General features: G+C 34.8%; 1 protein-coding gene across 2 annotated transcripts in view; it reads right to left on the bottom strand.

Moving 5' to 3' along the window:
* NLGN4X (neuroligin 4 X-linked) overlaps positions 1-26334 on the bottom strand; it is a 174796-nt gene that overhangs the window by 96040 nt on the left and 52422 nt on the right. For both annotated transcript variants that reach the window (XM_042038328.1, XM_042038336.1), the window contains exon 3: positions 24259-25099. In XM_042038328.1, the coding sequence (XP_041894262.1) occupies positions 24259-24730 (472 nt within the window). In that variant the 5' untranslated portion in view covers positions 24731-25099. The remainder of the gene's footprint in view (positions 1-24258; positions 25100-26334) is intronic.

Raw genomic sequence — 26334 nt, 5'->3', positions numbered from 1 at the left:
TGTAGAACATGCAGAATGGCTTGGTCTGATGATGATATGAAAAGCCACCCACATGAATATATTATAGAGTAAACTTAGGAACAAGTAAATCGGGAGAAAAACCAGATGGATCACTCACTATAAGCATGTTTCCTCTTTAAGGATAAAATACTTCTTTGTGTTCAGTCAGGGGGGGGTTCTTGGGGGTTGTTCTTTTGCAGAGGGAAAAGTGGGATTTTTTTTTTTTTTTTTTTTTTTTATGGAACGTGTTAAGTAGAACTTTAAGGCAGGATTTAAGGGTAAGCTTTTCCTACATGACATGGATGTTGTGCTCTTGTGTTCCCAAACGAGGCTTCAGCTTAGGTGAAGCAACTATTTCATGCAGAACGAGGCTGCTGACAGATTGGAACCGTGTCATTGCCTGTTTCTCCAATGCACATGCTGGAGTCTGCAGCAGCTACAGTGTGGTTGATAGTGGAGCTGGTGCCCAGCTGTACGTCCCAATAGCTGGGACAGCAGCAGCAACTGTGATTAGAGGCAAATATTGCACACCAACTGTAATCATTTGCCTTATTATTTAAGACTAAAGGCAAACAAGTCTAATCTTTGTCTCACCTTATTCCTTCTTAGCCCCTAGTGCTTGAGCAGAAACATCAGATTATGGGTATGGGCAATTTTTACAAGTATCATCAATTTGAAAATATGACAGATATTTAAAAGCATGGTTGAAGCTTTTCCTTGTCATAAGTCACAGTAAGTTTGTTATTTCCCACTTTTTTTTTTTCACATTATCCTTGGGGAAGCACTCTTTTCTCTAAATGCTAAAACATAGGAAAGATAAACAGTATACTCAGAAAACCACTAATTTTTTTATTGATCCCATACTCCTTAATATTTATGTTTAGATGGAGAAATAGCCATGTGTGTAGGATGCAAAAAAAAATGGCTAGGAGAATATGATGTCATATGCTAGTACAGTCTTGCTTTTTCTCCTGTCAGATTTGAGCATAAATTATGTCAAATTATATCTACTGAAAACGTATTTTGACGGTTGTTTTTATGTCCAGTTTCTTCCATTCTATCTTTGCAATAGGTATACACAGAGAATGCAGTCTTTTGATTTTCCACTCTGCTCTCCTCTATGCACGCACAACTTGCTCAAACACACATGCACACAAAAACTGATAATCTCACTTTTTGTTGAAGAACTGAGTGTAAATGGAATAATTTTTTAAAGTTGGTCTTCAATTTAGATGTGAAGATGTATTCTCCTCCATTGGAGGTTATAGTCAAGAAAGCATTTACCATTTCTTGACTAAATCCCACCCTTTCTGTCATTTGCTTATAACTGTCTTCTTGCTAGAAGCTAATTCAACTGCACATGTGATTTCTTCAGAGCTTGTCTCAGACAGAAATGTGTCAAGTTAACAAAGAATGACTGTTTAAACTGATTAAGCTAAAACATTCTGACTAAAATAGGTTAGGAGACAATCATTTGACTAGCTTCACAAGCAGAGGCAGAAATTGCTGTATTGGAAGGTGGCAAGCAGTGACTTTCTTTGCTGGCACAGCTGCAGTATGAAGAGGATGCATCCGCTTCTCTGAAATTCTTAAGCAGGTGAGAAGTGATTACACAGAGGGAAGGATTAAGAATTTACTGGAGAAAGATAAACAATAATTCAATCTCTGAGAGTGAAGTTAGAACACAGAGCGGTATTATGCTATCAGGAAGCAGGAGCCACAAAGCAGCAGATGCCGATGAAGGCGCTCAATATAGCTGTTCCTCAAAAATATATGACTCCAAATTGCAAAAGAAGCATTTAATCTCATTTATCTTCATATTCTTCCTAGTCCTTCACCTTTACAAGACAAATCAAATCCCCCTATAGTAAAACAATACTAATGAAGTGCTTGGAATCTGATCACAACACAGTCAAAGTGACTAACCGTGACTGACAGAAGAAAGAGAAAGACATTTCTGGAATGGAATCTTGATCCAGGTACTTCAGAGAAGTCTATATATGTATCAGACATACGGCCTCTCTGAAATCAGGTCAAACTGGAGGCAGTTTTACTGCAAGTGGAATAAGAGTAAAGTGCTACAATCTTAAATGACCCATTCTAAAGGAAAACAAAACCAAAACCAATGTAAATACAATGGTGCAGGCAGACTGATTCTATTAATATGGTTAGGTTTATGTGGAGAATACAATCTTTAGATGCGGGGTTTGAACAGCAATCAATTTTTAAAGCTGATGTATTAAAATAACTGAATCCCTGAAGCAGGAAGTGAAAAGAAAGGAGACTGGGCCTGAAGGTTGTTCCTAAGGCACTATGCCTTCCAGGGCTCCTTCTGGGACAATGCTAATTATGAATCAGCTTTCATTCCAGGTTTTGCCTAAATGCACAATCTAGCCATAATATTAATATAAATATTAATAAATATTCATATCATTGAATCCAGCAAGGACTCATTCTTTTCTAAAGCAAGAATGTTTCTAAGCAACTCTGAATCAGGTCAGAATCCCATAAACATTAAGTAAATTGAAAAAGCTTCCTTTGTAGATTATGTAAAGCCTTTAAGGGAAAAGTTTAGGTTTATGGATTAACTTGCTCTTAGGCTTATGCTAAAACATGTACATTTCCTTGTAATCAATAAGACAATTTATTCTGTAATTTTCTACCACCTTAGTGAAAAGCACTATGTTCTTCCTGCACCCAAGGAGCAAGGATTCACAACATGACAAGCTAAGTTAAAATAATCAGGCTTCTGCTCTTAAGGAATAAGTGGAATGTAGCAGAGTGAAAACTTCAGCAGTTTGTCACACACAAGAGAATTCTTTGCAAAATGATGCACCCTGGCATAAAAAAAAAAATTATGAGTAGATAAGTATGTTCTTTTTTTTTTTTTACTGATACACAGCTTCACAGATATTTCTTTATAGTCACATTCATATCTTTGCAAACTAATCTCAAAGTCAAATTTAATTGAAACTGAAAATTAAGTACCTAAATAGTTGATCAGGTCCATGTGGAATCTAAAAAAGCCTTTAAAAGATCCAGTCTTACGTAGTTTTGAACCCACTACACGTTTTTTGTAACAAGATTTACTATCTTGAATGCTGTAGATATACTCTTTTCATCATGATTTATCCTAAATCATTATGTTGTCCTTATTTTCACTGCTGTTATACTGAAGTTCTAATCCCTATTTAAAACGTGACAATCTTACTGTTTATTGCATTTGTAGAAATGCATCTTCATATAAGCAGCAAAAGCAACCACTGACTTTATCATAGGCAGAGATTACATTCAATAGCATTATGAAAGAATATGTCTTGTTTCCACACTAAATACTGTTATTATTTTGTGTAGCTGGAGTGAGATGATGACTATTTTGTTGTATCCATTTGCTGAAATAAGACAGTATTGAAGAAAAAGTAGGCCTCTGGCAGCTTAGGGAAAATGAGCTAGAAAAGGACAAATTTAGTATATTAACAACTTGCCTCCTCAACCCTCATTAAATTTAGTATCTGCTCTTTCTGAAATGCATTCTATTGTATGTGCACATAAACGTATGTTTGTGGATCCTAAAAGTTCTAAAAGGGTCAACAGGTAGCAGAAAGGCAAACAGGTTGTTTAATCCTTGCTTTACTCTCAGTACAATGAAACACAGTGTGAGCTTTGCTGCAAGACCTGTTAGGGTGACTATCGTATGTGTTCTAAAAGCATTGCTAGAATGACAGACCATAAGTATGTATACAAGTTCTGCTTCTTCCATTGCTTATACACATGCTGCAAATGTAAACCTGGAAATGATACCAAGGAAAGCATGAGTTTAATGGAGAACTACTATCTCAAGTTTACCTGCAATTTAAAAGAAAAATATTGAATTTGTACAAGAAGAAACTAACTTGTGCTAACTCCTTCCTTCTGATAGTCCACTCAGATAAGTGGGATACCTATAGATAAACAGAAATTATATGCTAGGGACTGAATTCTGAAGAAGCTTCTTTAACAGCAGAACATGGCCTCAAAACTCAACGACAAGCTCTTATAAGAAACCCATAAAAGTTCCAGAATTAAACTCCCTTTCCATACGTGACTGGAAGAGAGCATGTCAAAAGCAGACAGCACGTCAGACTAAGAGGAGCTTAATTAATAGTTCAGGCAATAAAAAAAATAAACATTAGCCATGTTTCCATGAAACCTCCAGTAAGACCTAAGTTATTAGTGGTGTACAAAGAAGAAGATGCATGTTCTTTTTCACTGTCTCCTTTTCTTCCCTAGTTGCCTTAGACCATGCTAAAATTCCCTAGCTTCTATCCTGTTCCTTTGGAAATTCATTCTGGAAACAGTGTGATGGCTATGGGACCAAAAGTTGCTGTGAAGTTTCCTTTAGAAAAACCTGGACAACTTAATCAAAGACTATACATAGTACACATGATTGAATAACCTGGCTATGTCTGATACCATATAAAGTAGTCGTATTGCCTGGAGGGCAGGAATTGGACAGGAAACCAATAACCTGTCAAAAACTAGAGGAAAAAGGTAATCATTTGAGCAAGCTTCAGATAAGTGAACATAGTGTAATACTTCCATAATTTATACTATGTTCAAAAACATCAGGAAGAGTCAGTGAACAACAAAAATCAGAAATCCATGCATGAGTGCATAAAGCCATGCATGAGTGCATTCAAATGAACTGGAAACCTGTAAAAAATTTTTTTCAGGAAAAGAAAAGTGACTACTAGAGGTAGCTCCAACTCCAGGCATCAGGTTTCAGTTCCTAACTATTTCATAGGGGGTTTTGGCCCACATCAATGTCTCATTCTTTGTGAAGATGGTTTAAACCCGTATTGAGCTCAAAGTGAGATTTCTGCTGTTTTTCCATATACTACATGTTAAATTACTAGGAATAGCCTGAAATCAATGTAATTGCTCACAGATGTAAATATTTATTGTGCAATGCTAGAAATATAACAGAGGACTAGGGAGCAGAGAACTAAACTTGAGTAATATAATACACACAGTGTCTAAAAATTCTGAATCAAAAAAAATAAAAAGCCTCAGTGAGCACTACGCCTCAGTGAGCACTAGAGAGAAGAAGCCCCCCCCCGAAAACAATTTATGCCATAAGTGCCAAAGGTAACAGGAAGGCCTTATGAGTCCTCATTAAGTACTTTAGTTCTAAAATGTGTATCTACAATTCTCTTGTGAACAGAGTTTCTGCCATTTCTGCTGTACAGTTTACTACTTAAAAGAAAAACAACCAACCCTACAGATTACATTAACAAGTGGTAAAGCAATGACTAGAAAGAAAATAGAAAAAACAACCCCCATAACACTAAAATGCAAATCAGCTTTCAGAAGAACACAGAAGTTTCAAATATGTGGAAGAAAGAAACAGCTTCCATGAGGCCCTAAAAGGTTGTCTGGCATATATGAAGTAGCAGCATACAGGTATCCCAGAGCTAGAACCAAGCAGACTTACTGGTGACAAGAAGCAGAAAAACCTCTATCACATTCTTCCTACTTAATCTAATTAGGTCTGATAAGTGATGAGAACTTATATAGTTTAGGTGGAGCCTCTTTAAAGAAAATGAATGAAGTTAAATTCTCTATTTAACAAACAGATCGTTTTCTTTTTAATAGTGTCTGTTTTGAGCACTTACCAGTAATTTGGTACTGTCAAATAGCAATGGTTACTCAGGGTAAAAAAATCACTGGAGTGGGAAAAATTCTTTTTACTATTACATTATTATTAGTAGAAATAGTAGCAGTATTACATTATTATTATATTGCTATTATTACAAATGTATTTTTTTTTTCACAATTCAATGAAAGAATGCAGGCTTTCTTTGTCAAGCAGAACTGAGGTAAATGCAACATTAATTTAAATGAATATCTGTACATGAAGTAATCTGTTTCTAATGACTCTCCAATACTCTCAAAGTTAGTTATTATTATTTACAAAAAATTAAGCTATTATTTTGCTTATTTAATTGAATGAAATATTATTTTTATTATTTTTCTTCTAACCATTAGGAACAAGAATAAACAATTAAAGATTATTCTTCTCTTTCCCTTGTAAAAACAAGCTGTGTTGTTACAAAAATTGATTCCTACATTAGTGTAAATCATAGGCCTAAATTTGTACTACAACTTAGAATTCCAAATAAAAATTGATAAACTCTATTAGACAGTCTCTTACTTGAAATCTCTTCCAAGATAAGTATATATATATATGTATATATATGTACACACAAATATATATGGAATACAAAATATATGCAAAAATATATGTAAAATACACACAAAAAATATAAAAACCCCATATATTTTGTTTTAGAAAACTCAGCTAAAGTAGATGAAAATCACTGAAAATGCACCACCAAAGTTCAAGCTACAGTATTTGAATCCTCCTCATTTCTACCATTGTATTCTTATTGCTCAGAGTAAACATACTCATTATTCATCTATCTGTATTATTTCCTATTTATCCATCTGTATTACTTTCAAACAGGTTCAGATCTGTGAAGTCCCAAATGCCATGCTCTTTTGCTATCCCTCAGAGACAAGCATAGTGGCCTCACAATCTCTTCCTGTAATTACACCCTCCCACGCCACTGCAGATGCATTCCACTGGCACAGAGCTGTTCCTGTGGAATGTATCTGCAGGGAGCCCCGTGGTGAAAGGCTCACATGTGCGGTGCATGTCCTTGGCTCCTGCTCTGAGCTACACCCACGTCTACTGCCCTGAGGCCTTCCACCACAGCCAGCTCTATCTGGGATGGATGTCATGTGCAGGCTTTTTGGGGGCTGTCTTTTCTAATGTTGAGACTTTCTTAGGTAACAGCAAAAAAATCAAATTGTACAGACAGTTAGATACAATTAAAGAGAAGGGAAGGCTGCCACACATTTAATACACACTCATAAATCCACGGTATCCTGCTCCATCCAAGTTTGACTAGCATTCAATTCTGTGGAAATACCTGTCACATTAGAGTTGAATATTTATACAAAGTTACCATACTAAACCTTGAAGGAAGCTGGTATCCCCACAATGGTTTTATTTGTTTGCTAGTTTATTTTCATACTGGGTACTCCCTACAAAAAGAACTTTCTCTGAAAACACAATATAGCTAACATATAATTTTCAAAAAAATCCTGACAGATAATTGCATCATTGGAATTACTGTTGTGTTCAGTTTGGTCAAAACCAACATAATAATAATAAAACACTAGTTGTACCATATCTTTGAACCAAGATTGGTAATAGTAAGTAAAGTTCAATGTTTAACAATAATTTATCCTTAGATAACAGTAAATGTCTCATACAGGAAGACAAGAATTATTTTCTTACTCTATTTTCACCATTAAAATTCTTTTCTATGCAAAAGCATTTACCCTGCTGCTTTAATCAAAGCTGTAAAAGAGAAAATAAAAGTCCTTTCATTTCTGTTCTGTGTCTAATGTTGTTATTCATGTGATAGTTTTGTTCTTACATCACAGTCAGAGACTAAATTTAGTCCACAAGAGTTCTGCTGCTCTCAGTTATTAGTGGTAATCAATACTGGCTTGTGTTACATGCATAATTGACAATTTAGTGCTCTTTTATACTAGATTACATAGTTTGTTCTTTACAAATAAGAACTCGTTCATCAGGCAACTAATATTTCCTCTGAGGAAAGCCAGGATTGACTCAGGAACTCTGCCTTCTCTACTGCAACAACTGGCAGCCCAACCAGCATGACCATATTAACCAGTCTAGCATAGCCGGCGTTTAAGTCAGGACTACCCAAAATGAAAATATCTCTTGCTGCCTTGAATTGTCACACAGGACATGGAAAGATCTGGGAACACTGTGAAAGGTGGGGAGTCAGAGAGACTGCAAAAGAGACCAAATATACAAATGTCTAAGGAACAAGGTGGTTTGGTTTTTTGGTACTCAAACGATTATTATTTATGCAAGAGCTCTCATATTAAATATCTGTGAGGGCCAGTGCAGGGGCATGGAGCAGCAACATTCCTCTGTTCTTATCAATTTCATCTGTTAATATATACAAATTAAGATATGGTGATTCCACAGAACCAAGTTAAAAGCAAATTCTAGCTTGTATTATGAAAACATTTTCATTATTTTCTTTTATGTTTTTTTCTTTCTATACACACTGGTAGTAGTGTTTTGCTCACAGAATTTGGCCTTCGTGGTCCATGCAAGAGCTGTTGGCAGTAAGAAATTGTACTGTCCACACAGCTTGACTTCCTCTTTTTTGGATGCACTGCTCTTGATCGATAGAAAAAGAAAAAAGAATTCCTAAAAACGCAAGAGATTCCAAGTATATAAAATTGGAATATAAATCTGCCAAGTCACATGGCTACTAATACACTAATTATTGCAGTACACTAATTATTGGCAGTGTACATCCTCAAAACAAGGACTTTCTTCTGAAGTTTATCCTGCTAGTTCTGAAGCTAAATTTAGACCTACTGTTGTCAACAAAAAAGATCATTAACAACTTTGTATGCTCTGTAGTTTAAACAGAAAATAATTGGGGGGATCGAGTATATATATATTGAAGCATTCATTAAAAAAGAGTAAAATTGAATTATAGAAAAGGCTGCATAAAAGCTGCAAGGATGAATACATGGCTACTCATATGCAACAGATAGGCAGGCAGTCACTGTGTTCAAGAAAGTCCAGCAGTATTATTTTCAAACGGTTCAATAATAAATTCTGGAAAAGAGGCCAATGAATTGAGGAAAAAAAAAATCCACAAGATAGCAAATATGTAAGACAAAGCTTCTCAAAAGTCCAGGAGCTACTAATGTTTCTATAACAAAGTTTATATGATATATCAATGAAGGAAAACAATCAAATAAAAGAAATTTTTTGGGTATATCCTGCATAATACCACAACAGGAGAAGAATTAGAATGAAAAATTCATGAGAGAATACACAAGATGCTTAAAACTGCAGAACATGAGAAGTTTCTAACTACCATGGCAATAAATGGTCATTAATAACTGCAAAATTAATACACTTGAATGCAAATGGAAATAGACTCCCTTGAATCTATTCTTTACTGTGATGGTGACAGAGCACTGGAACAGGACTCCCAGAGGCTGTGGAGTCTCCTTCTCTGGAGATATACAAGACCCACCTTGACACAGTCCTGTGCAACCTGCTCTAGGTGAGCGTCCTTTAGCAGCAGAGTTGGACTAGAAGATTTCCATAGATCCTTTCCAATCTCAAACATTCTCTGATTCTGTGAAATCAAAGTAGTTATCATCTTCTCTGAGATGGGAATTCTGGTCTAGAAAGGGATCAGGCTGCACCTTCCATTAAAATTTTTAATCTCAGATTACTAAAGAATGCACCAGATAAGAAGAAATTTGATGAACAGGTATTATTTATTTGTGTGCATGCATGTGTGTGTTTATACACTCAGGATATATTAGATACTGAGTGTTCCCTTATGCAAAAGTCAATTTCAACTGTTTGTGAAACAAATACATTTGACCTAAGACAAAAAGATATTTCTACTGATAGCAGTCTATTTAAACTTTCTAAGTATGACAAAATTCTTTAAAAGCCAATGTTGTCCAATCATACAGCTTACTTAAAAAAAAAATCACTTTGCTCATAAAACACTAAGAAAATATCTCAATCATAGTACAGAGTATGAATTTTCTACATAAAATTAATACACTTGTGGCTAAACAAAGGACTGCTTTTGGCCTACACTAAAAGATGAAATAAAAACTACTAAATATGCCTATTCAGACCTGTGAATGTAAGTCCAAAAAGGAGAAAATTAAAAGCTAAGGGTTGATTCATAAAAACACCTTACTTGCAGAGAAAAAAAAAGGAGATAGATATAGTAAAGGGACCATAGCTAAGAAATAGTGAAGATGCTGTGCTACTTAGGAAAAGAATAAAGTGGGAAAGGTCATAATGAAATGTCTGTGTCCTATCACAACTGTTTTTTATCCACTTGTACTGTTATTTCTGGGAAAATGTACGCTTTCTTTAGCAGCTTAGATCTACTTTGCCATGGTCCAGTCTCACCAGAGAGGATTAATGATGCTCTCTGTGTACTCTTTGTTCTGGTAGGAATTCAGGCCAGGCTTCCCCATGACGGTGAAAATTGCTTTTCTTGCAGTCACAGCTGCTTCGTCTTTTAGCAATCTGGTCTAGCAAATCAGTCCTGCTCAGTGAGGTCCAAACTAGAGAAATGTATTGTCATGACCATTTGCTAACTGTTAGCATTTCCCCACTTTGCTAGAGCTTTGGATTGCTTCTCAAACCAGCTTTCTCCATAATTAAGCTCAAGTATTTAACTTGGGCGCACTGTGTGATTTGGCTGCTATCAGATATTCCTTTACTGGATGTTCTGACAGCGGAGTGCCCAAGGTTCCATTGTGGCCTTAAGAAAACAAATGCAGTGCTTATATATCTAACTGAGCTTACGACTCCTCCCATGAGGGCTGCTGCGCTCAACAGAAGCTTTCCTTTAGGTGGAGAACTGTGAAGTCTACCAGCTTCCTTAAAATACTTTCCTCCAAGCTGAAGCACTGACAGCTTGTAAGAGAATAAAGGAACATTTTATTTTTCTCTAGTCATTTCTTTAGTCAGTGACTTTACCTAAGAAATGTAACTTTTCAGTAAAAATGTAGAGTTTGTCCTTATCTCTCTTACCTGAAAGCTCATCTATGCTACCCTATTTTGCATTAGGGAGTACTGAAGTGTAATGCAAATTATCAGTGTATACGGGTAATTTTGCAGGAAATGTCAATCAAATATGAATGTAATTTTCAAGGCAATTATCAGGCAAAGAGGTTAGTGCACTTTAATAGTTTATGAAAAGTTCCCAAGGGTGTATATAACTTCTGGGTTACAGGCAAGCCAACATATTTTTTGAAAACAATATGCAAGGCTCTTAAAACAATCTGTTCATAAATTTCAGGAATTATCATAGGCTATATTTGAGTGGCATTAAGGCTGCAGGAGTATGTCATGCTTTGTCTGGCTAAAAAAGAAGTGTTAATAAATGCAGGTCTAAAATTCCACAAAGAACATAGTAAATCGCAGGTATAATCTATCTGTGATTTCCAAATTACTGAAATCATATTATTGATTAAAAATAATCCCATAAAATCTTCTCATTTGCCCATCAATATGTCACATGGGGGTGGTGCTCAACATGACCAATATGTTGTTTTATGGTCATGAACACACAAGGGTGCTGCTTATTCTGTTTCATGTAGCAATGGGGAGCAAAGACGACAGGCCCCCTTGTATGTCCCAAGAAGATCCATTTTTTTCCAAAAATTACCCCCTCTTTATACCCTTAATGTCAACTGAAACCAAGCTGAAGCCTAACAGAACTTAACAGAAGAAGGACACTTCAACCACTTTAACAAATATAACCCCATATTCCACAGTTTACCCTGTAGTTCACATTGTCTTCAGATATGGCTAGCATAAAATTACCAATTACATATTGATACACATCTTGATTACAAAAGCTGACACATGCTTAAGTTCTTAGGGTGTGAATCATTACTATTATAACACATTAAATAAACTGGCTGTTCATCGTATGTGTACCTTAGACTCACAACAAACTTTGATAAAATGCGCTAGCTTAAGCATCGTCCGTTAAGGGTTTTTTACACCTAGGTTAAAAGCCAGGGCATTTATAATAGACTAAGAAAGTGCATAGTCAACTCATGCAGCTATCTCTTATACTGCAATAGCCCAATTGTGTTTGAAATTTTTTCAGTCCTTCTAAGTTATGAGGAAGATGGAGAAATGCACTTGCCAGTACCAAGGGGACACATCCTCCATGGAACCATTTAGACTGTGGAATCACGACAAGGTTACAGACAAGGTTACAGTTAACTGATCAGGGGAATAAAGCTAAGGAATACACAACCAAATGCTTTATTTAGGTAATGGGAACCAGGGAAAGGTGGGATATTTTTAATAACCACCTCCCGGGTTATGTATAAACCCAACATTTTCTAGTTCAACACAAAGTAAGTGTGCTGCATACAAAATACAATGTCTTTGAAGAATTAAACTCTGAAAAAATAAGTAGTTGGTTGCTCCCTCAACGATGGTTTAGCAGCCACAAGAAAGTAAAAATAGTCAGTATGGGTTAGGGTCTTTGATCTACACCATCTTAGTTGAGTGAAAAGGGTACTAAAAAAATCCTGTGCATAAAGAATGCATCTGGCGTCCCCAAAGTTCTGGACCCAGTGTAAAAGTTCATATACCATTAGGTCCATTCTCAGGAGGGGGTTTATAACTCATGCAAAGTATTCATTTCAGAATGGTCTACAAGGGTTATGCCAGCTAGATCATAGCCATCTGGCAGATGTGTTAGAGCAAACACTTAATATTGTACTCATGAGTAATTTCTTTACTACTTGAAAGATACTGAAGAAAATTAAAGGACTCACAGAAACATTTCAAGCCATTTGTTGCATCTGCAAAGAGCATACTTTCTTCCAAAATCCACTTTTGACATCTTGCTTTCAGTAAACTTTATTAGAGAAACCTATTAATTATGCATCACATATTAGTAACAACCTCTTTGCATTCCTCAGAAGGTTATCTGATCCCTTCTGAGTTTGAACACATTACACTGAGAGCTTACACACCTTACCCAGTCACAAATTCTTCCCCATCTTTCAGTATTTAAATGCCTTGGGATCTTCTTCTGGCATAAGTCTGATTGCCTGTATGTATTTTAACTCTTGGAGAAATTCTATCTGCTGTCTCATTTCTGACTACTCTGTGAGTATTGAGAATAAAGAATTAAATGCAAACTTTTAATAGAAAGCCTTCAATCTTCTATCAGTAAATGAGTCAGATCAATTTCTAGATGCCTTAGTTTTAAATGTCTTTACCTAATTATTTAAATTCATTATGGTACAATGGCACCCAAATCTATTGCTCTTTAGACCTTTCAGAGTTTTGCTTGGAGGTTACAATACAATGCAATGATATGCCAAGTGCTGCCAGAAAATGGATTACCAAGGAGAGTAAGATAGATCCTAGAAAAAAACTTTGCATGCACACACACACACAAAAAAAAAAAAAAAAAAAAGGAACCGAGTCTTTTATGTTATAAGTATATGGGAAGTAATTTGAGCCTTTTTGCACCCAGACATAGTTCCTTCTTGCAGTTATTTCTAATCCTAATCAGAGAAAAAAACTGTGATACGCATTTTCTAAATGGACAACCAAGGGACAAAGGCAACAGATGATCGATCTCACGTCTCTCTCTTTCAGACCTCAGATCTCCTCAGTGCCACTGTACCTAAGCAATAACGGTGGTTTTGGTAATTTATTTAAGAAAAAAAAAAGAATGAAACCCAAGGCAATTTTACTTCACATCTCGTTATTAAACAAAAAACCCTCTCTGTACAAGAAATTGAGAAAACGGTAGGTAAAGTGGTAGGTGTTTGTAGTTCCAATTTAGGCTTACAAAAGAAACAGAAAAGTTGCAAAACAGAAAAAAAATAAAAGTAACTTGTGCCAAAATAATACTTTCACTTAGTACATCATGAAGGAAAAAATGCTTAAACTAGCTCCACTTATAATGCAGAAATAACTGTTTTATAATCTGGTTTTAGGAACTAATAGTGTCTATCGTATTATTTGTGTTGAGGCAAAATAGGAAAAAAATCACAAGAAGAAAAAGAAAACTAATAGAGACAATCAGATACAAAAGCTATGTATTAGAATTTGGAAGAATTTAGTTAACAATCCCAACACCAAGCCATTTTGATTTACTGTATTAGACATGCAAAACAAGCACGGTAAAGTAGCCTGCATTTAGAAGTTTGATACAGTACTATGAAGCAACAAATCCAGAAGTAGCACTCAAAAATGGAATAAACTATTAATTTCATAATATTTAAAAAATCTGATACATCCTGGTACTTTCTGAACTTATAATTTCTTACTAAATTCTTCATTTATTTAAGAATAATAGAAAATTAACTTAAGCACTACAGGCCACACTTTCGAAGGTGCTAAAAACTGAAAACTACTGTTTGAACTAAAGCAGAATAAGTGTTACATGATAGAAATCTTTCATGGCCTTCCTAGATGCTCAGGCATTTTTATACAAAACTGTATGCATAGAACTGACATTTAACAAAAACCTCAAAAGTCAGTATCTGAATATCATCCTTCCCCTTGAATCTTGCAATATCCGAAATACTTTCTAGGCATATTTATACAATGGGCTGTGGGGTGACCACTTTATGATGGCAACTAAAATTCAAGGAAGAACTGTTCAGCTAAAAAATGAAAAATGAAAACAACAGCAAACAACAACAATTAAATTAAAGCAAACCCTAACTTACCACAGCAGGGTACATTAGGATCCTCATGCACTATCCTGTAGGGCAAATGCAGCTTGGCAAGCATAGCTGAGTGGCCCACTGAAGGAATCCAGTACAGAAGGACTAATACATGAAAGAGAATCAGGCTTTCTCTCTTGGCCTGATTCTTTTACCTCCACTGCGTATTTAATATATATTAGCTATTATATAGACATAACTACCCTTGCTAAAATTTTTTAAGAATCACAGCTGATGTTTTCTCACCTATTGCTGCTTCTTTTGTGTGACTTTGGTAAAAAAATAGATAGGGAAGAATATGCAGATAACACCATTTTTGGAAATGGAAACCGAGTTTACACTTTATAGTATTACTTGGTGCAGTGAGCAAAGGGATTCATTTATAAAATGATAGTGGCCAAAGTAGAGAAGAAGAAGTGGTTACAAGGAATAGTGAAATTGGATAGAGAAGAAATAAAGCTTGAACATCTCTCAGCAGTTTATTGTGAAAATGGACAGAGTTAAGAATAAAAATTTACCTATTTAATCCATTTACTACAGTTTACTCCTGGGAATAACATTGAAGGCATTACGGATAACCCTGTGAGAATGAGAATAAAGAATACACTGTGCAGTACGACTTTTAGAAACTTATCCCATTCTTTACATTCACATTAATGCACTTATTTGTATTCAGTTATTTCTTCAATTTGTTTTCACTAAAATATTCCCACTGAGAGATTGTCATGCTGAACTGCTCCTTTTGTAAGATGTCCGTGTTATTTTCTTTGACTTAGGTATACTTTCAGGTAATTGTTAGTGACAAAGCATAGCAGTTACTCCATAGGGATGGTTTTATGAATCATCACAGTAAACATCTGATTTGATCCAACTCCCAAGGACCACCCTTGACATCAATTGCATCTCAGCCTATTGCATCTCATCCCTGAAGGCAGAACAGGGTCTATGGCTTAGGTAGATGAGAAAAGCACCTCAAATCCTTAGGACCAGAAAAGTAACTGTCTTTTTGAATCAGATACATTATGAATCCAAAAGCAAGGTATTTTGGAGGGGAAGCCCTCCAGCATTTGTGTAATTTGGCACTTTCTATGACTTAATATAGTTTAGTTATATTGTTAATTCCAACAAAGTGATAGCAAAAACTTAAAAAATATTTTAAATTAGAATGAAACTTCAACATGCTTAACATTTTTTGTCTCAGTGAAATAGAAGGAGGCAGAACACATTTGGCACTTTACATGATTGAGCTGTATAACTATAAAACAGAAGATGGAAAGAGAATGGAATTCATTAAAAAAAAAATCTGCTTTTCTTTATGTTTTGGTTTTGAAATGGAAGAACCGAATCAATAATTTTTTAAGCAGGAATGTTTATACTAACTCACCACAACCAAACAGATCAAGCTCTCTACTTTGGAATCTGTTCTTTCATTAAATGCCTTGCAAGTATTATCCAATTAAAAACAGGGGCAATGACAGTATGCTTATCACCTAAACATTTATTATTTTACAATAAAAAAAATAGCTTTGTGTAAATTTGTCAGTGCGAGTGTATGTTTTGCTTGGAAAAGTTCTATCCCTCATATAAATTCATCGGTTCACAACACCAGAATCAACACTGTCAACTTTATTAACTTGCAGCTTGGGAAAGGTGGAATCGGATCCCTTCCTGTCTGTTTAAACAGCAAAAACAAGCACCTGTTTGAATGTTTTACTGCTGCATTCACTAGCATTATTTGTGTCTCTTTCAGTGATTCTCAGGGACAGAAAAAAATTAGTTTGCTGGAAACTTGTGCTCCCTCTGCTGTCTGAATCAAGCATAAAAAGCCAGCAAAAGCACTACCATGGGGGCAGTATTACAAATGCAGAATGATTTTTTGAATTTCCTGGACACCCTAAGAATGCTACATAAAAGATAATTTGATTCTAATTTATTTGAAAGAGGATGAAATGTATATATTTGGACCGGGTTTTCATTTGCCCTACTGCATATTTAATAAAACAGACAATGTATCCATGATTTCCAGCTATGATGGCTTGTAAACATTACCAGTGACTAATTGAATAGTCATTTGAATCTGTACAAAGCAATTTCCCTCCATTAGATTAAATATGTCACACCCTGTCAATGAAAAATGTATTTAACAACAACCCATCAATTATAAGCATTTTGGAACAAGGCAACAGAGATTCTATTTGTAACTACAATTCCCTATATATAGTGTAGGAATTTGGCTTAGCATCACAAGTAAATTTATTCTTCACTAAAAGTTTGCCTACAGCATGAACTGTAAAAGAAAAATTTTCCTTTTATTATTACAATTCTGTAATGGATTTTTAACACATCAGTACCAGATAGCTATAAGCATTAGTTCATTTTCACAGTTTTATAATAATTATTTCTTATTGTTTTTCTCTTTGGGTACCAGGAGCAAGGTGCAGATTAAAAAAGCCTTAAACCCCAAGAAAATTAATTCATCCATATTTCTTCAGATGATAAGATCACAAATAAAATTTGCTATCATTAACTTTCTTTTTTTCCTTTTTTTCCTTTGTTCTATTTGGATTACAATTAATATGTTCAACTAATACTATGCTAAAATGTAAGCATACATAATTGATTATATGCCATTCTGAGAATTTTATGTCGAATTGTAAGCAAGAAGCACTGAAAAAAGGCCAGAAATATCCTTTCTCTCTACAAAGGATGGAAAACCAATGTACTGTGCAAAAATTTCAGGAGAAATTATTGAAAATTTTTTCAGGAATCCTGAGGAGCAAATAATGAGCATTTGCTTTTTTTCAAATTTGTGTTAATTTATTCTGCAGATAGCTAAACATTTGTAGAAGAGAGTTGTAACTTTTCCCAGTTGACAAACTACCTCTGACTGTAGCATTGATGTGGGTACAATTCCTTGAAATATTTTTACAGATGTGACTGATTTATGAGCCTTGTGATTTAGCTGAGCTATTCAGCATATGTCAGTTTTGTTTGAACCTGCAATGAATGTGCAAATTAAAGGAAACTGAACCAAATTCTAATGAAAAGATACAAATAGCTTTCAAAAGTTTCACACCAATGCAAAAAATACCTGAAGGAAGACCAATGATATCACAAAGCCTTAACAGGAAATCAAAGCTAATACAAATGGTATTAGACACTGATCAGATCCGACTGCATGTATTCCGCTCTGTTCACCACTCAGAAGCCTGCCAAGGACCCACTGCACTGCTCTAGGACAGAGGCACTGCCTCAGTGTTAGCAGGTGTCACATTGATTTGTGTTCTGACAGAAAGCAAGAAGAGACACACAGAACAGCAGCGGAGTACAAAGACATGTTTTGCAGGAGTGAAGAGGAAAGCTCCATTTAAAAACAAAACCTCCCAAAAAACCAAAAAGGAAACCCCAAGCAAACACACAGGAAAAAATCCAAACCAAAACAAAAAGCACCTTGAACAGACAAGTGGGATTCCATGCACAAAATGAAGTAAAATCTGACCTGTCTCAAGACCCACAAGACTAAAGACTTTTTCTTTTGTGTCACTGAGCCTAATGCTCAGCCTCTACAGTTCAAAAAGCACTGTTCTTTAATTAAAAGGATGATAACATTAATTTGCCTTTGCAGAAGAAACATTAATTCATTGTGTTTTAAAGAACATTCCCCCCATTCTAGCAGCTTTTTCAATATGAGGTAATGATGAGGCCCTAGGAAACGGTGCCAAAAATCCTGTTGGGATTAAATAAAGTCTTATGGAATGCTGAGTCTTCTTGCTAGGCTTCACTGCATATCAGTTCCTGAGAAGGCCATTTGGGTGCAATCCTGTAAAGTGCCTGTGGAATGGGCAGCTCCTGGAGGGAAGGACAGCATTTTGAAATTAGCAACTAAATCTGAATTTATCTCTAAGGATTTAAGAACTTTATTTCATCTAGATTAGAGTCCTGTTCTTTGGTGTCAGAAGGTATTTGCGACAGTTAAAAGCAAGAATGTAAAATAAGGGCCTGGATTACCCACAGCTTTATCCTGGTAGGCAGAGAACAGCCAGACATATGCCGCCTTCTTTCTCACATATGTCGCAATATTTCTGGATTAGGAGAAGGGGATATATTGGACCCTAACAGTGAAAGAATTGGCTTGAGGCACTCTAACACAACAGGGAGTTTATCTTTCACAATGGAGAGCAATTTTCTCTCTAATGCTAAAAAGTATATGTTTATGTTCAACTGGTGGTACTATATGCGATAATTCAAACACCGTCATTTTGTCATTTGATTATCAATCCTTCTCACTCTGGAAAGCAATACAAACATTCTACAAAAGTATATGCCTTATTTTGTGTAATTTTTATATATGTTTTTATAAGCTGAAATGCATTTAAATAATAAAATTTTAATAATTAATTTTTATTTTTCCAAAGTAAACAAACAATCGACTGAATGGGTGGGGGTTAAAAATAAACCAGTCACCGACAAAACCTATGACTATATTGAAACTGAAAACAAAGTTTTGTTATATTTTTGGGTTCTTTTCAGAAAAATATTATTTGCAATATGAAACTGTTTAAACAATATCACCTATAAAAGTCCAAAATATGTTTTAAAACAGATTTAAAATATTTTTAGAAGAAAGTAAAATTTGCTTTTAAAAAAACTTCAGATAACATAGGTAAAACTCTGTGCTCCTATAACAATTACAGAAAATATAATTGACTTTTAAAAATATGTAGTAAAGATTTTGAGGAAGAATAAAAACTGTAAACATATAGAGAAGAGATACTGGATTCTTAATTCCTTAAACATATATACATAAATCCTTGCTTTGATTTCTAAGGTCGCTACTTACATTGAGAAAGTAGTGAAGAGATAACAGGACAATTAAAATTTTAAGATTATCTGAAAAATGACTTATATACATCTACGGAAACTTAAAACTACATGCGGTTTAGAAGAATATATTGTATATAAAATTGAGCTTATTTGGAAATGAAAAGTTACTATTATTATTATCACCTCCTAATAATTCAATAAAAATAATGTTGCACAATATTGCACCTATCTTGCTCACTACGACACTATTTTTATGTATGATCCCTTATTTCTTGTAGTAACAAAGAGGCTTTGGATTGGCTTACTTTTTTATTCTATGCCATCAAAAAGTTACAATGAAGAGACTAATCTTTACACTACCTTTTTCTTTGCCTCAAAGAAAAAGGAGAAAAACCACAGTTTTTTATCAATTATGTTTGATTAGAATAACTTTGATAAAAATACTTTTTCCAAGTTAAAAACATTACAATTCAACAGCAATGACAAAAAGGCTGAAAACACTCAATTATAAATTAAGCAGATATTTGACATTTCATAATATGCAAAAGTGAAAGTCTAAGTCTCATCTTGATCAGCTTTGCTCAAATTTTTCATTTTGTTATTTCTTAGTCAAATAGACACAGAGTCAAGAGCTGCAGTTATATTTCCATTCAGCCTTAATAAGTGCCATGGTCTCCCACCTTTTGTCGGCACTTCAGCTGTATTTATTCTGAAGTAAATGAAACAAGAGCTCACAAAAAAGAAACAAGAGCAAACCACTGAAGATGCTAAATACTTCATTAGTTAATCTGTAACAGATACATAGTGGATAAGGATCTCCACACTTGTGCAAAATGTACCCTCTATTCATATGCCAAAATAAGTTAAAAGTATATATGCTTACTACTGATCAAGCAAAGACCACAAAAAGTCATCTTTTTTATTTTCTCTTTTGATCTGAACATAGCAGGTTTTAGATAAACATAAAAAGATTTGTCCTTGGTGGGTTTTGTTCTTTGTTGTTTTGCTGTGTTGATTTTTTTTTAAATCTTGCTTTGTTATTGATAAAATTTTGAAGTTTATCATGAAAGAAATACAAATTAAGGGTCTTTTCTTTTTTTCTTTTCTTGTTATAGTTTCTTTCCCCAGTTATGATAGGAGTTAGCAATCTCCTTCAGAATCCACAGATTGAAATGATAAAGGCCAGGGATTAAGCACAGCCGATTAACAGTCTGTGTCCTCTTCAATCTAGCATTTCCATTGTAGATAAACCCATATTCAAACTGAAGTTATAATAAACACACTGTCCTCAATATCATTTCCCTAGATGACCTCCTCAAAACTGACATTCAAGTATTCTTGTGGAAAATTACAGTTCATAGTAACTGAAAAAGCAGCCCAGACAATATACACCCACACAAATAATTCTGAAGATCAAGCCAAATGTTTAGAAAGCAACTGGATAAAATGATAGTTCCACTATAAATATTTTATTTGCTTTAGTTCTGAGTAATTTATTATTACTATAGGTTTGACATATAAAAGAATTGTCCTAGATTTTATCTTTATTGCTTGTACTGTGTATCTTTGAAATAACTGCATTATTATTTATACTTATTGCCAAAAAAAAAAAAAAGTACTGTAGTGGTTGCAATTCCTTCCCTTCCAAAGGCAAAAAAAACCAAAGAGTGAAATTTTACAGCTACCTTAGGTGCTCTGGAACAGAAGTATTACTGTAAGGAAAGGGACATAAAAAAACACTTGTCCAGTGAAAAGCAGAAAAAGAATAAAAATCTACATGGACAGAATTGCAGAAATATTTTGCTAGGTATGTGTATTAATTTCTATGATAAATAATATTTTCACCTAAAATGAAAAAAGACAGGCCCTAAAAACGAAGACAGTTTTTGCTTTGTAAGGACATTTTTAACATGGGAAATTCTGACAGGAATCTCCTGCTATTTGACATTTGAAATCCAGAATCTTACGGGTCTAAAGAGAGGCTATGATTAATACAGACACAGACTGTGTAACAGGTAATTTTAATTTCTTATCCTAGAAGCTCAAATTATTTTAAGGAACTATAGATTTATTTGTTATTTCATTTCATGGTACTTCTTCAGACAAAACCAGTAACATTTTAAACTATTTTTTTATAACTAACTAAACTTACCTACCTAGTTAAAGTGACTGTATTCTACTCTTATTTCCATTAGTTTATAGTGGAAGGATCCCAGTAAAGCAATTCTGAAATCAGATGGAGGCATATGTGCATTTATTCGTCAATCCTTTATTGAAAGTACATGATCAAAATTTGGTTCCCTTTGGCCAAACCACACAAATAATAAGAAACAGGTCATGCTATATATGAAAAAGAACTGCAACAAAACAAAACAATGAAAAAACCCCCAAACCTGAGCTTTATTTTGGTTATTCACTAGAATTAATTTGAAGTAAGCATTGCAAATGACTGCAGTTAACTCATTAGTTCTTCATCTATTCTTCTCACCAAAGTTAAAAAAAAAAAGCATAAAAAATGATTAAGTTTCATAATCAGGGCATTTATTAGATTTGGATGATTCCAGCTACCCTTTCTTCTAGAAAACAGCCTCAAAGCTCTTTTAAATCAATCTGTACTGAAGAAAGAATTGAAAATGTGAATTTAACTCAAAGTCACTCACTTTGAGATCTTGCTTCAAAAACTAATTTCATGGTCTGTCTCCATAACGACATAGCTTATTTTTGCCAACTAGGACTCATATAATGAAGCATAACATGTTTACCCAGACTGCATGGACCACAATTTAAGACTGTTTAGAGTGATTTGGAGACACAGTAACTGAGGACATGTGATTTGTAGGTCAGTTCCCTTTAAGCATCTTTATGGTCAGAAGATTGCATATATTCCTCACCAAAAAAGCCACTAAGTTTTATTAATAAGTGATAAGATATGCAGCATACAATTAAAACATTGTGTACTTAAGCTTCTTGTTCCCCAATGGAACCTTTTAAAAATGCCTGTCATATTTTAGAGGAGCAATCTTACCTTCACCTCATCACTGACACAAACCTCGTCTTCTCATTATTCAGTTACATATTCTTTTATGCATGTGTTTATATTTTCAATAGGAGATACAAAAGCAAATAGATACCATTTACATTCTATCTACCATTTACATACTATTTACATGCTATCATAGTAAAGAAGATCTAAAATCAGGAAGAGAAAACCATGCTTTTTTGCAGAAGTGGACAAAATCTAGAAAAGGTAAAATTATATTTATCAGTCCTTTCTGTTTTAAATCTAACAGCAAATGTGATTAGCTATTATAGCAAGATGAGTGTTATATGTTGCTAGTCATTCAGCCCACAATATTTTATTATTTTTCATTTGATATCAAATATTATTTACCTAGACATTCACATATATTTTTCTATGTCTAATTTCCTGTATTCCCTAATTAATGAATGAAACCTCCTATTAGATTGGAGGAACGTATGTATTTATTAAAACTGGATTCTAAAATAAGACTTAGTTAGCAGAGCTCATATTCCTTCAGTGAGAACAAATAAAATCTTAACCCAGAATGCTTTCTCAGAGCAAGCTTACCCCGGTGACTAATTAAAAGATGAAGGATCAAATCCAGAACATAAACAAATTTGGGAAAAAATTATCCAAGAAGGAGTGCAATGAGACTGGAAGAGGGAAAGAACTGGGTTGAAAAGAGCTGCTCCTTTGTCTGCGCACAGAGGCACACACACACACATGCAGACACACACTCGTGCACACGGAGCCCCCATAAATGCAGCTTTCCTTTCTAGCATTTTTCCTTAAGCAGCTTGGTAGTATTTACGTTTGCAAAGCTCCCAGTATTCCCAAACCTTACCCCTTTATTTTTAGCTTTCAAGTTTTTGCTTCAGCTGATGAGAACAGGAGAAGAAGGTGGAATGTTTATTTCTGGCAGACAGCTTGGAAATTCTGAGTAAAGAAGCCAATCAAGGCAGAGGGATTATAACAATCAAAGTAGAAAATTTGCATATTTAGAGTATGGTTACTGAGAAATAACAATGCCTTGGTTGTGTAAATCAAACCCTCAGCAAAAGTGAAGGGATTTGCATATCTGGGAGAAATCTGTCATGTTATACATCAGTAACTGCATTCTAATTAGCAGAAAGCATTAGCTTTTAGTGGAATATTAAATCTAAGTGCTAGTAATATTTTTATTTCCTTGTGAAATAATAGACTTAGGTCATTTGCGGCCTGATGAAAACAGATCTTCTTGCCTGTAGGAAGCAATACTATTCAAAATGACCAAAGATACATTCATCATGCCATGCAGCTACACTTTTTAAGACTGAGATCATGTAAATGTTCAAAGAGTTCTGTATTACCAATTGTGTTCATCCTTTTTTGTCTATACAAAGTGGTTTAAAGTAGCCCTCTTGAGAAAGTATTGCACAAAACAGATGAATGTTTAAAACCACCTGTTCAGCTCTGCATAATAAATGACCTTTACTTCATTTTAAATTTAGTGAATGAATAAAAATAAGTTGGACTGAAAAGTTTCACAGATGAAAATCCTAAAAAGCCCTCTGCTGACTGAATTACTATAACAATTTTCTATTATCTATTAAAATCAAGCAGAGTTAACAGAAGGCTCAGAACTTTTATAATAAAAGTAAAGAAAAAAAATTAGGTAAATTCTCCTTTAAAAATTAGTATGTAACAGTATATTTGTACCATTCATGAATGGAAAAATAACTATGTTACTTCAGATTAGTGTTTATTTCCCCTTTCCTCTCTTGTGAATGATTCTCAGCTGTATTTTAGATGTAAACTTAAGACTGGCAGACACACCCTAGCCACCACTTGCAATCGAACTACATGTTGGTGTTGCACTGAAATGTAAGAGAGAATCCATGCCAGCATATTCAATCTACACAATATTACTAGTAATGCATGTTAAGAGGCATTATCCATTTCCACAGATAAAACATGGAGGAAACTCAGTAAGATGCTTTGAAGACCTGGACATTACTCGTGTAGAACTGGTAAGCGCACTCCAGTGCAGGTCTCAGGGTACTTACCATCCTCTGTGGGCACATAGATATTCAAATACAGACAGTCTTCATTTTGGTCTTGAACATATGTCACCACAGTATCCAGATTGGCTGTAAACCAGACTGGCAGCATATCGTTGAGCAGTGACCTCTCATCCAGGTACTGTGGGCAGACAGCGGCAAACTGTGTGGCATTGCGGACACCTGTCCAAGACGATGGTGGCTCCGGGGGCTGAAATCGCCTTTCTCCAGTCGGAGGAGAAGCATAAGGAACACCCAGGTACTGCTCCACTGGACCAAGGATCTCATTAGGCAAAGGTGTTCTTAAACCACGTATTTTGCCATAATTCGTAGTAACAACTGGGTATTGTGCTTGGCCATCAATGAGAGTAAATCTTATAGCCAGTGCAGTTATCCACAGGAGGAAGTTAGAATTCAACATGACACACACTGGTGTGAAGATCAAAGGCAGCCATAGGAGTCCCATTGGTTTCGACATTATTTAAATCAACATCAGCAGGGCTCTTTTTTCCACCGCCAGGAGAAAATTAATCAGTCAAGGAAAATGCAAACTAATAAAAAAGTAGTCAAAAGGAGATTAAGTGAGGGAAAATGTAACCTTGTTCAGGTTACAAAAAAACAAAAGCTGATGTGTGGTAGGTGCCTCAGCTGACTGGCTGTAGACAAATCCCAATGTCAGAAGAAACAAGGGAGTGTTTGCCCCTAAGGCCCATCCCAGACTTTAGTGTTGAATTAATCCTGGCAACGCACAGCACTTCCCAACAAGTAGAGTGGTGAGAGATCCGCAGTTATTCCACTGCCCCAGTGAAATGGCTCCTTTCAGTGATGTCCAGCCCACTCAGTCAGCCTGCAGGCAAGAGAAAGCAAGCAATTCAAATCAACAGACAAATTTATATTGTCATAAACCTAAAACAAAAAAATAAATTAAAAACCCAAAAATTATATTCATACACTACTTCCATGTCAAGGCCCACAAATGTTTTATGAACTTTAGACATCGTGGTTGGCTGTGTATTTCTAAAGACATGTAAGGTAAGACATCTAAAACTGAAGCCATAATCTTGTCAGAGGTTATACCACAAAACAAACATTTCTGCTTCTGTTTATGCTTCCAAACCAAACCACAGTCCAAACACTTCTGATTTCAGGAAGAGTATCACATTTAAGTGCTAGCTTGAGGATATTTTCTGCCCTAAATAAACATAATCTTCTTTTTAAGCCTATTTGCACTCCCACAGGAGCCATTCATTACTTTTGTTTCCTGTATTGGATAATCTCTTTTTGCTATGAGATGATGACTACAGAGTATTTTTCACAGATATTACTTATTTTCTGTAGGACAGCCTAACTTACCTCCACCTAATTCAGAAATTCCAATTAATGTAAAAAATAATTAGTTCAAATCAAGTGTGAGAAGAGTTAGTCAAAATTAGATACAAGTTTATTGTTTTTCATATCTCTGTCCTATGTCTGACAAACAGAATAATGGAAAACTAAAAGAAAAAATAAACCATGATACAGTCTCTTAAGTCAGCTTTTGGCCTACATAATGTTACAATTATGTAACATTACTTGCTTGCATTCTCCTACTTTTAATTTTAGATAGAAGGCAATTCATACAATAACTCTGTTAATTTTTAATGAAATACAAGTCCCTTACATTCATATGCTAACCATTACAAGTGTACAAATAAAGACACATCAACATTCTTCTACCTGCCCAAAGAAATTAAGGACTTCCTTTTTACCCACTATTCAACTCAAAATGACAGACAACAATTCCACAGGTAAAAAATGCCTTGTTATAGGAAACTGATATTGATACCTTATATTTTGCAGGATGAACACAGGATATACCCAACTTATACATAAGTGGACTAGCAAGTCCTGTTTTCAATAAGGACTCTGATAAGGAAAATAATTTGAAAGATATTTTATTCTCTCAAAATTCCTAGAATTCTTCAATTACTTCATTTTAGCACTCTTACCACAAAACTGTTGAAACACCTGAACACCAGAGGCCAGAAAAATACCAGATACATATCACTCGTGATGGACCAAAACTTCTATTGACATTTTCTC

This window comes from Corvus kubaryi, unplaced genomic scaffold (genome assembly GCF_017639235.1).
Source record: "Corvus kubaryi isolate FWS band 111438036 unplaced genomic scaffold, C.kubaryi_AGA036_p1.0 133, whole genome shotgun sequence".
In the NCBI taxonomy this organism is placed as follows: Eukaryota; Metazoa; Chordata; class Aves; order Passeriformes; family Corvidae; genus Corvus; species Corvus kubaryi.
The sequence above is the reverse complement of the archived record's forward strand: the minus strand, read 5'-3'. Positions and strand labels throughout refer to the sequence as shown.